The sequence below is a fragment of the Sminthopsis crassicaudata genome, chromosome 1 (genome assembly GCF_048593235.1).
Source record: "Sminthopsis crassicaudata isolate SCR6 chromosome 1, ASM4859323v1, whole genome shotgun sequence".
NCBI lineage: Eukaryota > Metazoa > Chordata > Mammalia > Dasyuromorphia > Dasyuridae > Sminthopsis > Sminthopsis crassicaudata.
In genome coordinates this window covers 246,827,991-246,843,075 of record NC_133617.1, presented here as the reverse complement: position 1 = coordinate 246,843,075, position 15,085 = coordinate 246,827,991, and the positions used below count along the sequence as shown (strand labels likewise).

General features: G+C 29.9%; 1 protein-coding gene across 4 annotated transcripts in view; it reads left to right on the top strand.

The window, feature by feature from the left end:
- Positions 1-15,085, top strand: part of TRAPPC8 (trafficking protein particle complex subunit 8) — a 129,026-nt gene that overhangs the window by 25,619 nt on the left and 88,322 nt on the right. For 3 of the 4 annotated variants that reach the window (XM_074277225.1, XM_074277218.1, XM_074277236.1), the window contains exons 3-8: positions 426-509; positions 5,216-5,305; positions 9,178-9,352; positions 10,051-10,204; positions 11,926-12,019; positions 12,643-12,899. In XM_074277225.1, the coding sequence (XP_074133326.1) occupies positions 426-509; positions 5,216-5,305; positions 9,178-9,352; positions 10,051-10,204; positions 11,926-12,019; positions 12,643-12,899 (854 nt within the window). The remainder of the gene's footprint in view (positions 1-425; positions 510-5,215; positions 5,306-9,177; positions 9,353-10,050; positions 10,205-11,925; positions 12,020-12,642; positions 12,900-15,085) is intronic. The other variant, XM_074277233.1, reaches the window with a different exon arrangement.

The following is a 15,085-nucleotide window of genomic DNA, read 5'->3' as shown; positions in this document are numbered from 1 at the left end:
AACTTACCCAAATTCCCAAGCATTACAACAAAACAATAAATAAAAATCTAAGAATAAGTAAAAGGAAAGAGATTAGATCTATATGTGTAATATTTTGCCTTTCACCAATAGCACAATACTTTTCATTGGTAAATTGATTTATTTTACTTTTTTGTTCTAAAAACTGGGAATCTTTATTTTGGTAGGAGAATTATCAAACATAGAGTAGATCTGTGGAATTTGTTGAGTATTTTTACCAGGACTAAACTACTTAATAAAAATGATGTCAATTAACAAGGCAAATTTCTCTTTTCTTCCACTGATATTATTGGACACACATATACTCTTCAGCCCCTCTGCCCTATCTACCTACTTGTTAAAGGAAATAATTGGTATCTGTTCATGTAAATTGGCTTAGTTTAACAATGCCATATTTTCTCTATTAGATCGATCAATTAAAGCTAGTGTTCCTTGGTACAGTAATTGGAAAGACACACTGATGGAACTGAAAGAATCCACGTTATATTCAGGTATTTCTTGTGGTAGATGTGAGTTTTCCATATTGCCCTTAGTCTTTTCCTTGTTGGTGTACTCCATCAACCTTTGCTTATTCTGTTCCTTCTATTTATCCATCTCCCTTACTTGATTCACCTTTACAATTTCCCAAAATACGTAGCTTTGGTGATGGCTGTTGGCTTCTTTCCTTTTAGCTTTATTCTTTGGTCTTTAATTAAAACATTAATTTGGTAAATTATAGATATTTTCCTTTAATAGAATAATATGAGCTTCACTTGATTCTGACCAATAATGAGACAGAATGACCATGTTTTTGTTTCTAAAAAATATAATTTATTTTAAAAACCTTTTAAAAATATCTTTTGTTATTGATTATACTGCTATAAATGCAAAAATATTGTATTTAAATTAAAAACATTTTCTTATGATATATATAATATTTTAGGGGAGGAATGTCTAATGTGGCTTATTAAATTATTATCATTTTCCTAAATGTAGGTTTTTCAAGGACAAAAGACCATGGTTGATACTTTTTTATTTTGAAAGTTTTTTTTTTTTTTTTTTTTTTTAAAGTATTGACTATAGGAAACTACAGGATTAATTTACTTGAAATTCTTTGATACTTGTTAGTCCGTTCTTATGTGTTTTAAAATAACTTGTAGTGGTTTAGAATATAAAAATAACTTTTGGCAACAACTGAAGTTAAACATTTTGTACTCTTTGAAGTTTTATTGTTTCATTATGTAGCTTTTTAGTCAATATATATAGAAAACTATATACATACTTAATAGATAACTTGTCGCTTGATTGAGAACAAGTTTTCTTTAGCCTTTCTGTCAAGAACTTCTTAGTCAGGTGAAGCTTAATAGATTTCTCAGAATAATGTTTCAAAATGCATAAAATAACATGCATAGAATTATAGGAGAAATAATATTGAAATCAAGTTCAATTATTTATTTATTTGTTAACTCAATCATTCGTTCATTTATTTATTTTTGCTTAGGTAATTGGGGTTAAGTGACTTTGCCCAGGTAGTGTAAAGTGTGTCTGTGTTCAAATTTGAACTCAGGTCCTCCTGACTTCAAGGCTGGTGCTTTATCCACTACATCAACTAGCTGCCCCTAAAAGAAAATTTTTTTTAAAAGTTTATAGACCTTGGTTAAGAAATCTTGACTTGGAAGGTGATTTGAAGTTTTTTTTTTTTTTTTTTTTAAAGTATATGTAGTAATCAGGCAACTCTATTTTTTGCTAATTTTAAGTAAAATTAAACCTATTATTTTTATATAATCTACATTTTCCTAGTATATCTCTCGATTTAGTCAGCCTTTATAAGGAAGAATTTTAAAAATTTAGTGAAAAATAGTGTATTGAAAATACTTGACATCATTTATAGTATTATATAGCCAAAGTTCCCCACCTCTGCCAAAAAAAAAAAAAAAAAAAGGAGAGGAGGGGATACCTTTTTTCAAGCGCTTACCTTTTCTTGGAAGGTACCTTTTCTCTCTCCACTTCCTCAAAGAAAGGAGGAATTTGACTTATATCTTCTTGGTCTTTATTATTTTATATTGTTCAGTTTCAAATATTCTGTTATTGTTCAGTATTTTGCAAATGTAGTTTGTAATAGCTAGTGGATTTTTTTTAGGTAATATAAATAATAATAGTTGTTTACAATTAGTTGTATGACACCTTAGTTTACAAAGCATTTTATATGTGGCATCCTATTTGATTTCTTTATTGTATACCCTCACACACACACACACACACACACACACACACACACACACACACACACACACACACACACACTTATAGATGTACTTCAAAAAATTGTGATTCCAAACTAATGTGAATTCATAACATCTTAATTTGACTGGGAACTTTAGAGATGATCATATTCAACACCCTTCTCCCCACCCTCCTCCTTGGCCTTTTAAATAGATGAGGCCAGAGAGGTTGAGGGATTTGTTCAAACATGGTTTACCTTTGAAATCTGAAGGAAAAAGCAAATGCCTTAGACTTGGTTGATTTTAGAATATTTATTTCATCTTTGCATGTCTTACTGTTGAACTAGTATTCTAAAATTTTAGTACTAAATTGAGTATGATTAGTTGGAGCCAGTTTATAAAAATCCTTTAGATAAAAAAACATAGATCCTTGAATCACTGGAATATTTTGTCATACAAGTAAAAATAGTACTTAGTAGCAAGTTAAATATTATATTATGAACTTCAGTTTTAGATTTGCAAAAAATAGAATTTCGTTGAAGATTCTAAAGCTATACCTTATTGCACAAATTCACAAATCTTAATTGTTATGATGAGAACAGTTTTCTTAATATCATTAGATATAAACTATATGGTTTCCCTTTGGTTTACTTCTTGAACTTTTTTTCCTTTTTATGCTCAGGACTAATTAATGTTATTGGGGGGGGGGAGGGAAATGCCACATTAATTGCTATTTAGTTTTGGTAGGATTTATAATTGAAAAGAAGTAGTTTGCTTCCTGGTGCAAATCTCTGCAATTTTTTATAAAGGAGAGTTCAATTCCTTTATACATTTTACTGTATTATTATTAGTAGTAGTAAAATTCTAATATAAATTTTAAAGTAAATATTGGAATTTGAAATGTTCTACATTACTTCTGTTGGGTTCAAAGTTACAAAATATAATTGTATACATATCCTGTATCATGTATTAAAAGTTTCTAGTGTTCAAAATACAGAGACTTTTTATAAGCTGACAGTTTAGAAAATACATAATTTTTGTTTGTACTTTTTTGCTAATCAAATATATGGTTAATTTTGGGGCTTAAATTATATTATTAGTAAAGTAAAATATATTCTTTACATTATTGGCCTTTGACAAAAATTTCTGGAAAAATTTTAGGTTAGCTGCAATAGGAATATAGTTATTTAAATGAAGTTCAATAGTCTATTATAACTCCATGGATCCTTGCCTAAGTTTCTAGTTCTTTTTCACCATAAATATTTAGAATCCCATGAGCTGAATTTAGTGACATATTTTCAAATATCTTAATTGTTCATTTCAACCAGCATAATTGATTATTTTTTTCCCCATTAACTTTCTATGGTTGCTATATGCCTAGAAATAAAATGAAAAAACTGAATGCATTAGATCATTTTGAGCTATACTAAAAGGAGATAAGGTGGGAAGGAAAAATAATCAAAAATAAAAGTAAATTAATCCTTTCTTCTTTGACCTATGTATTCAACCAGTTTTTGTTTTGTTTTTATTGCCCTTTCTTTGACTTCATTACTAGGAATGCTAACTTTAAATGTGTACGTGTTATGGATTTAGACTAATTTCTTAGATTTATGTGCTATATATATATGTTGGTAGAAGAAAAAATTGCTATGTCATAATTACCCGTCTGCCATCTACTTTTTTTTTTATTATTATTATTATCTTTTTAAGATAAATTGAAGATGCTTTCTTTTTTCTGCTTTATGATAATATGCTACTGTTAACTGTGCATAGTTCTTTATAATTTAACAAAGATTTCCTCATCTATTACTTCACATAAGTCTCATAACTTTGTGAAGTAGTAGTAGTATCAGTATTCCCATTTTACAGATGAAGAAACAATGTCAGAGAAGAAAATAACTTGTTCAAGGTTATACAATTTATAAATGGTCTAGTTTATGTCTTTTGACTTCCAAGACCATTGTTTAGTATTTTTATTAGCAATTTTCCACACAGAATAATGGGTTTTATATGCCCCAAAGGCAAATTGAGGGAATTTAACCTAGTTTTAGTATTTTTGGTTATATTGCTCTTTGTTTCTTTTTGATAGCATATGTTTTCTAGATTTCTTTTGGTATTCTACTTACTCTTCTGCTAGATGTTCCATACTTTATTTCTTATTAAGATATATTATTATTCAGCTATTTTGGAACCCCTTTCAGTATATAGTATATATTTTTAAAATTTTATTTATAAATTTTTTTTTGATAGTATATATGCATGAGTAATTTTTTTATAACATTATCCCTTGTATTCATTTTTCCAAATTAAGTACATAGTATTTTTTAAGTTGTAAGAGGATATTCAACATGTTGTCTCTGAGAAAAATTTGTTCAGTATATTGTTATATTCAGTATATTGATCATATTCAGTTTTAGTGAATGTTTTATATTGTTTATACAGAAAACCATGACTTTTTTTTAGTTATGAGTACAAATTCAAATAAAAAATAGCATTGTCAGTGTGCTTAATAATTGAGTGAGTTAATTTGATATGACTAAATACATATATCCACAAGAGCAAATATATTTCTTACTAATATATATAGTATAATTAATTTTGAGATATATTTATCTATAATTCTGTTTAATAGAGGTTATTTACTGAAATACTATAAGATTTGTGACATGGTACTCTTCTTAAATGTGTAGTACCTTTTTTTCTTATAACTAAAATGTGTTTTCCTATATACTTACCACAGGCAAGTTGAAAGAAATAAGAATTATATATGTAGGTTTCAGATAGCTTAATTATTATGGTTTTAATTTATTAAGGCATGCTTTTATTTTCTTTTAAGAAATTATTTTTGGGGGGGAGGGAGAGAAACAATTATTTTCTTATTCTTTTCTGAAGATTGAATTTTCATGTTTTCATTAAACCTTCTACATTTATTAGTTTTAATTTTAAATGTTGCCTTATGGAGAATTTTACCTTTGTAAATATTTTCTCAATTTCAGCTACTACTCCATGGTTTGAATCTTACCGAGAAAGTTTTCTTCAGTCCATGCCAGCATCAGATCATGAATTTCTAAACCACTATTTGGCATGTATCCTTTAAATTTAAAAATAGGTATTGTTAGTTTTGAAAGCATTTTTATGCAGAAAAATTATGGAAATTGAATGAAAATGATAACAGCAGAAATTTATCTTCTTTGATGATTATCTCTAGTGTTATTGTATTATTGCCACACTTGTCTATGTAACTATTTAGCAAAAAGAAAACAAAAAGCACCTGTTAAATGTTTACTATATATTAGGCATTGTGCTAAGTGCTGGGGATACAAAGAAGGGCAAAAAAGCAAAACCAGCCCCTGTTTTGGAGGTTCTGGGAGAAAACATGCAAGTAATTAACATATAGACAGAATAAATTGGAGATACTCTCAGGGGGGAAAGTACTAATATCATTAAGGGATGGGAGGATGTAAAAGAGAAGATTGCCAATCCTGAGGGAGCTCGAGTTCTAATGGGGGGCATATATTTAAATAACAGGTATGTGTCTAAGATAACATAGAAAATAGATGGAAAATAATCTCAGAGAGGAAGGCATTATCAGCAAGAAAGGCCTCTTGCAAAAGGTGGAATTTGAGACTTAAAGGAAGCCAAGAAATTGAGGTGAGGAGATAAAGTATATGAGGCACAGGAAAGGCACAAAAACAGGAAAGGGGGTGTCTTTTGCAAGCATTAGCAAATAGATTATCATAATTTTGTGGTAGAGTGTAGGGAGAATAGAGAATAAAGAAGTAAAAAGAGCAGGTTTTAAAGAGAGCTTTAGATGCCAACCCCGAGGAGTTTATAGTTGTTTCTCAGAGAGATTCACTGGAGTTTAGTAAGGAGTAACATGGTCTGATCAATTTGAAAGTTGAGTAAAAGATGAATTGGAGTGAGGAGAGACTTTAGGTAAGGAGACAAATTAGAAGGTTCTACAGTAGTCCGAGTGATATTGTCTTACTTAGTTATTGTCTTACTTAGTCTTACTTAGGGTGGTGATGTATAAGAAAAGGGAACTTATATGAAAGTTGATGTGAGAAGAAAGCAAAGACAAGATTGGCAATGGATTTATTTATGTGAAGTAAGAGAGAGAGGAAGCATGACAAAGATTACTGGACAACTAGAATGATGATCACACCCTTGACTGAAATAGAGACATTAAGGGGAAAATGTTTGGAGGAGGGGGGAAAGCTAAGTTAATTTTTTTATATTTTGATTTAAAAATACCTATGGCACAATCACTTTGAGATGGCTGAAAGACATTTGGTGATGTAGGGCCATAACTAAGGAGCAAGACTGGGCCTCATTATATAGATCTTGGGATCATCAATATAGAAAGGAGAACTGAATAAACTTAAAGGATATGATGAGATTACCAAGGCCCATATAATGTAGACAAGAAAAAAAGAAGTGAACCTAAGATAATCTTAGGGGAATACTCTTGTTTACTGAGCATGATTTGGATGAAGACTTTCTAAAGAAGATTGAGAAAGCATTGTCTTGAAAACCTAGGGAGTAGTAGTGATATATATTGTGTCATAGGTTGCAGAGAGGTTAAGAAAGGTAAGGATCAAGTAAAGATCATTAGATTTGGTAATTAAGAGATTTTTGTTAATATGGAGAGAGCAGGTTCATTTAAATGTTGAAATTGGAAGTCAAATTACAGAGGGTTTAGAAAAGAGTAAGAAGAGATGGAAACACCTACTATAATAGATGGCTTTCTTAAAGTATCTAGCTGAGAAGCAGAACAGAGTTACAGTATAAGAGTTTGTGAGGATAATTGGATCAAATAAAGGTTTTTTTAAAAGATGAAGGAAGTATGAGCATGTTTGGCGGCAGTGAGGAAGGAGCCAAGAGATTGAAGGTAAAGAGAGAGAATGAGAATGATAAAGGCAATTTGCTGGAAAAGACAATAGGGATTAGGATGAAGAATACATTTAGATGTGTTGCCTTTGGCACAAGGTAAAAGACTACTACTTCTTGTGAGATGGGTTCAAAAGGAAATAGGTAAGTTCTCTGAGTGACATGAGATGAGGCAGAAGGGAGAAGAGGCAACCATTGGCAAATAGTCCTCACTTTTCAGTGAAGTATGTGGTAAGGTCTCAGCCTACTGAGAGTGTCATAAAAGCCTTAAGGTTTAAGACAAAGGTTGGAAATAGCTGTTAAGATAATGAATTGGTTAGAAAAGACTTTGAAGTCAAAAGAGTTAAGGAAAAAGTTGTCTGTTCACTTTCTCTTCAATTAGATATAGTTTTCAGAAAGAAGAAATATAAACTCATGGTAGTAATTGCCTTCTTGTTTTCTAATGATCCTAATACTTTAAAAATTAGGGATCCTAGAGAAATTATCTGTAAAATTAATCTCACATTCTAGAAGAAGCTGTTTCATCCCCATGAGTATGCTTATTCGAAATTTAATGACATAATATATATGCATTTATATAGATTTGTCTCTATAGACATACATTATATAGACGTAGATATGTGTAAATTTAGATCTGGATAGATATCTATATATCAGTACATTGAAAGATAAGATTAGATTAAGTTCTGTTGAATGTTCTTTTTATTCTTTATACAGAACACCAAGCCTTTTTTTTTATAGTTTTCTGTCTGTCTGCCTATCTTTATATCCCTCTGTCTAGGTATAAATTTTGAAGTTAGTGTGTATGGCCTTTGAGTTTTCTCATCTAAAAAATAGGATCAGTACCAAAGCTTGAAAGTAATGGACTGTTACTTGGAAAACATCCCTTAACATTAAAACAAATTTACTTGGAATATACTTTGGGTATAAAGAAGTTAAATTTTGATTATTAGCTTTCAGGCAGTAAAGGAATAAATAGTTCTTTTTTCTTTTTTTTTTTTTTAATTTAGAATTTTTTTTCCCACAGTATATATGCATGAGTATTTTTTTTTTTTTTATAATATTATCCCTTGTATTCATTTTTCCAAATTATCCTTCCCCTCCCTCCACTCCCTCCTCCCGATGACAGGCAATCCCATACATTTTACATGTGTTACAATATAACCTAGATACAGTATATGTGTGTAAATACCATTTTCTTGTTGCACATTAAGTATTAGATTCCAACGGTATAAGTAACCTGGGTAGATAGACAGTAGTGCTAACAAGTTACATTCACTTCCCAGTGTTCCTTCTCTGGGTGTAGTTATTTCTGTCCATCATTGATCAACTGGAAGTGAGTTGGATCTTCTTTATGTTGAAGATATCCACTTCCATCAGAATACCTCTTCATACAGCATTGAAGTGTACAGCGATCTTCTGGTTCTGTTCATTTCACTCAACATCAGTTGATGTCTCTCCAAGCCTCTCTGTATTCCTCCTGCTGGTCATTTCTTACAGAGCAATAATATTCCATAACCTTCATATACCATAATTTACCCAACCATTCTCCAGTTGATGGGCATCCACTCATCTTCCAGTTTCTAGCTACAACAAAAAGAGCTGCCACAAACATTTTGGCACATATAGGTCCCTTTCCACTCTTTGGTATTTCTTTGGGATATAATCCCAATAGCAGCAATGCTGGGTCAAAGAGTATGCACAGTTTGATAACTTTTTGGGCATAGTTCCAAATTGCTCTCCAGAATGGCTGGATTCTTTCACAACTCCACCAACAATGTATTAGTGTCCCAGTTTTCCCATATCCCCTCCAACATTCATCATTATTTGTTCCTGTCATCTTAGCCAATCTGACAGGTGTGTAGTGGTATCTCAGAGTTGTCTTAATTTGCATTTCTCTGATCAGTAGTGATTTGGAACACTCTTTCATATGAGTGGAGGAATAAATAGTTCTAATAAACTTCTTTAATCTCACTATGTTTATAGTTATATAAGGTTTGAACTTATTACAATAAAACACTTATGTATCATTATGCATTGTGATAGTTCCCTTAATGTATTTTACAAGGTATGTTGGTAGCATCTTCTAGTGAACCTGAACCTGTGGAACAGTTTTTGAAATTGTCACAAGAGCAACATCGAATTCAGCACAGCAGTGACTATTCTTACCCCAAATGGTTTATACCAAATACACTCAAGTATTACGTCTTGTTGCATGATGTAAGTGCAGGAGATGAACAAAGGTAGGCTTCTTGTTATGTTAGTTAAAATGTTGTTGATCTGAATCTGTTGATTTAAGAAAGAAAATTTTTTGGTATCTTGAACCTGTTAATAATTTTTACTCTTTTTACTCTTTTGCTCTGGTGTTCTTCTAAATTTCTAAATTTTAACACTTTGGCCAACTAAAATCATCTAAACCAGCCCCTTCTATACATAAAGATTTTATTGTTAATTAACATCTATTAGATTGTATTGATAGTTTATTTTTAAGGAAAAGTTTTCATTTGTTGGTCAGTTACAATAAAAACAATTTTAGATCTTTTTATCTAATAGAATGGGATATTTATTTAATAAATTTGAGGTAGTCCATCATTCCATTCATTAAAGACTCGGCAACTGGAAAAAGAATATGTTGCCATAATTTCCTCTGCGCCTTCAATTTTTTCTTTTCCTCTTTCTCCTTTAAACTTTTCCAAAGGAATAGTAGTAAGATGCTAACCTGATATATTCTAGTTTAGATTCTCACAAGATCTTCAAATTCAGATAATGGTTTGAGTTTTAATTATGCATTGTTATTAGATAAGTTGCAATATTAAATTTTTGGTCTATCAGAAAGTGTACTTCTGAATTTGTTTTAAAGACATGAGTAATCTCTTAACATTGCATAAAGAATACCATTTGACATCTTTTTTTTTTTTTTGTTTTGTTTTTAAAATTTCAGAGCTGATTCAATTTATGAGGAAATGAAGCAGAGATATGGAACTCAGGGTTGCTATTTGCTTAAAATTAATTCTCGAACATCAAATCGATCATCAGATGAACAGATACCAGATCCTTGGAGTCAGTATCTTCAGAAAAATAGTATTCAAAACCAGGTATATGTAAAAATAAGCAAAAAAAGTACAAACACAACTTCTCCAAATCTATTTATGATGGCTTTAAAATGACTTTTTTTCTCCCATGCTGTAGACTGTAGCTATAATGGTACTACAGTTTTATTTTTTGGAATGTCATTAATTAAACTGAGTCATGAGCAAACTAGCATTATTAGAACAAGTAGTTTGAGTTTATTTTAACCATCATTGACAAATCCTTCCTTACATAGCTATGCTTTTTTCTAGATAAGAAAAATGAATTAGCTGATCATTTTTCAAATAATTGAAAAAATATTTGCACAATTGAATTTGTGTTAAGTCTTTTAGGAGTGTAGAAGATAGAATTAGATTTTATAAATTTATTTTATATGAATGTCTGTAGCAAACGTGATTAGTCACCTATTCTTGGTATTAGTAGTCTCTTTCTTTGACAAACTCATCCATCATCTTTTTCTACCTTATGTTATTTAGATGCATAGGATTTTCTTTCTGACTTATAACTTCTTTATTCTTTGTAAGACCTTCTTCATTTTTGTTTCCTACTCTCTTCCTTTGTACTCACATAGTAAAAAGAGCCATTTTGCCAAGAAAACACTGAGGTGGGGCAAATTCTTCTCCAATTTGTAAGATTTACATTCCATTTTAGAATTTATCGATTAATGTGTTGTTTTTGGTGTGTTAACTGTTTTGGTATGCTGACCATAACTTCCCTAATAGGAAAAGCTTCTTTTAAGGAAGTAAAAGATATTTTGATAAACTATGTAGAGTAAATTCATTATTGTTTTGTGTAGTGTGTTGCTTTTTTAATATACCAAATATGACCTAAAAATCTCAATTGTAAAGAATTTGTATTGTATTTCCTCTGGGTTTCTAAGATGGCTATTAATGATTAATCTATATATTTCTTTTTATGTACAAATTTATCCATACATAGTGACTTTTTACTTACACAGAAATCATCCCAGAGCTGATATTTCACTTAACTTAAAAAATTGTTCCAGCTCTTAATTGCTAATCTTTCTTACATGGTGCTAAATGCAAAGACAATGCAATAAGAAATTAACCAGTTGGATGTGAGAGGATTTAAAACTTAAAAAAAAAAAATCAACTAAATAGTTCCCTTCAAGTCTATATTTATATAGGAATGCCAGAGGCTTGAAAATATTTGAGGTGGGACAGAAGATAAGCTGTCCAGACTGGAGAATTACTAGCAGATAATATTCTAGTAAAGATTAGCTAATATTCACACAAACACATTGAATGCTGATGTAAATCTTGTGTGAAATGCCCAGATGTATTTAATCCTCAGAATAAATACCATTATGATCTTTTAAAATACATCCATCTTAATCAAATACATATACTTCAGTTTTCTGAGATACACTTTACTATGCCTAATTAGCTGTTTGTTCTTTTTCTCAAACATCCCACTCTTTTATAGACATGTGAATAAGCATCTCTAAATTTAAGGAATGCATGTATATACATTTAGTGAATAAATATACAGAGGAAATGAATGCCATTTGAAACAATTAGTATAGCTGAATGGCAATGTAAATAGGTAAGTAGATGAAGTTGATGGTTAGGAAGTAAATACTGTTCTTTTAGAAAGTATACTTGTCAGATAGAATCAGCAAAGCAATCCTATTGTGATAATTGGGTTCGGTGATTTTGTATAATTATCTAAATATAGTTTCTAATCCATTTTTTTTTTTTAATAGGAATCATATGAAGATGGTCCTTACACTATACCTTCAAATAAAAATGCTGATAATAGCATGCTTTCGTTGGATGGATTAGATAATGAAGTCAAAGGTCTTTATTTTTTTAATTTAAAAATTTTTTTTTGCCAATTTTTCACTATGAAAAAGTTTGTTAAATTGCTAAAATAGATCAACTTTTATACCCAAAGATGATTCCGTTTTGACATGTTAATTTTTATTCTGGAGACTTGAGTTAAATTGATTATATTTGTTTCATGTAAAAAATAATTCTTTCAAAATAGTTGTATAAATTTTTTAACTCTTCAGAAAGTAGTAAGGGTATTAAGAGTAATTTTAAATACAATTTGATATTTTTAATAATTTAAGAATTTCACTATTATATATTTAATGTTTTGATAAGAAATTAATTGTAATAGCTTCTTTTATACTTGATTTTTGACCTTTTAAAAATATTTTAATTTTTTCCTAAATAGATTTCAGTTTCTTTAGATTTCTTAATTAAGATGAATTTTTTGAGTCATACTGCATGAAGTAAGAATTTTTAGTTTTGCTCACAAAGCTTGGGATTTTAGGGGCATAAATCTTGATATCTAGATTTTACCCATTAAGCTTAATTGCAAGTATAAATTTGATAATTACAGTTTTCTGTCTAATCAGTACTATAATTTTCTATTACATAATGTTAATAAAAGAAAACCTCCATTTTTTAAATAGATGGTTTACCAAATAACTTCAAAGCTCACCCACTTCAATTGGACCAATCCAGTGACCCTGCCAGCAACTTTGATGGAACTGATCACATAAAATCTGCTGTGTCATTACATGAAACAAAAAAAATGAACACAGGAATACTTCATGGTGCATGTTTAACTCTCACTGATCATGATCGAATTAGACAGTTCATACAAGAATTCACATTTCGAGGTCTTTTGCCACATGTAGAGAAAACAATTCGGCAACTAAATGATCAGGTAAAATTTCAGTAAATGATAAAAAATGAAAAAAAAATGTTCTAATTTGCTCTTTGTCAAAGAGGCAGTATGGTATAATGGAATGAAGTCTGTAATTAGGAGACTTGGGTTCTAGTTGTAGCTCTGACACTTAACAGCCATGTGAACATAGTTAAGTCACTTAAACTTTAAAATTTCACTTTCATCATCAGTTGAAAAAAGATCTATAATAATCTTTTTTACTGAATACTAAGTAAACTATTAAAGCACTACAGAAAAATAACTTACACTTAAAGACAGCTTAATGTTCTTTTAATGTTTACCTAAGTCTTTGTTAATAGTATATTAATATACTTGAAATAAGCCCACAAATATATGTGAATAAATATTCATGATATTTACATAAAATATTGTGCAAAGGTCTGAAATTGGTGAGCTCTTATGCATTTTTAAACTTTAAATTTTGTTATTGGCAAAAGAGTTTTTTCATTTACAGATAATTCTTTGTGAAAATCCACATTATGCAAATTCAATCTTATGTAAAGAATTCTGAAAGAAATTTGCATATCTTTGTTAATTTTATAGTACTGTGCATATTTTTTCACTAACCTTTACTTTTCATTTCTTAATTCTGTTTATCATCTTGTTACAATATTTAATGTCTACATTTTAGAACATTTTGTAATATAAATATATTATTTTGTGTATGCCTTTGTTATACAGGGGCAAATTTGTATTACATAGAAATCTCTAATATAGAGATCTGTGAATGGTCCACTTAAAGCGAGAACTGTTTGTAATTATATACCCAAAGACAGTCTCCATGCATATGGAAGAGATAAAATCCTCAAAGGTACATGAATCTATATGTATAATTGGATATACTTCCACTAAACAGATTCTATTTTGAAATTTAGAAGTTTTCAAACTATAACAAACTTAACCTTCTTTGTTAATAAGTATTTTTTTGGGGGGGAGGGGGGATTATTATGTCATTTTGAAAAATGTTAAGTCTTTCCAATATACTATTTAGTCATGAAACTATTATTTTAAAATAATCTTTGGTATTTAAAAAATTCTGTTCATAACATCAAATATACAAATAATTTATATTTATGAGTATTAAGCTATGAGCATAACTGTACTTACTATTGTTACAAATAGATTTCCCAAATTTGCTGTTTGAAAAATCTGATCAAAAATCAAATACTGGGAATACTTATTATTGGCTCTATTAGAACTTAAACTTTAATTAACTGAGATTTTGGGAGAAGAAAACTCATCGGATATGAGATTTTTAATGGAGTATGAGCTGAATATAAGTTGTCAATGTGATATGATAACCAAAAAAAATGTGAATATTTTAGGTTCCCTTGAGAGGGATAGAATTCAGAATGAAGGTGGTGGCAATTCTATTGAACTTTACCCTCATCAAATCATATAAAATCATCTTGCTCAGTATATTTTTAGTAAGATATTAACTCACTTTACTAGTAAGGGAGAGTACTGTACATGGTGAAGGGGCTAGAACCTATACTCAATGAAGATGGTATGGGAGTGGGGACAGAAAGGAAAGCAATATACAAATGTCATCTTCAGGTATCTAGCTGTGTAAGGAAGATTAGATTTCGGTTTTGTGTTAAAAAAACAGATTGAGGTTATTAGGAAGGTTTAAAGTGGAACAGAAACTTATGTAAGTAATCTGTCTATTCAAAGATAGAAGCCTGAATGAGTACTAATCAGGGATGTTACAAACATATGTCAGGTTGGACTCTGTCCTCTGAAAGATTTTTTAGGCCTCAGATTTTGTTACAGTGTGGAAAAGGTTATCTACTTTTCATTAAACCTGTACTTATAAAGTTTTGTTAGCTTGAAGAACTTCCAGTGTAAAAACTCCATTTACAGGTGCAAATTAGCATCATGTTTATAATATATAGTATTAGACAGATGTCTAGGGTTTAAAGAAGTAACCTCATAGTCACATTGCTAACTTAAAGGCAAAACTTGAATCTGTATCTTTTGACTCTGCAATTGGCCTTTCTAAGCACTATTGCTTTTAATTATTTAAATAAGACAGCTTTTAATACTGAGCTGCTTGACTTGTCACTATTCTTCAAGCACCCTGTAACTATTCACTGAGTGACTGTCATAGATGATGTCTGACTGATAAATGCTTTCATCAGTCATATTATTTTAATATAATTTTT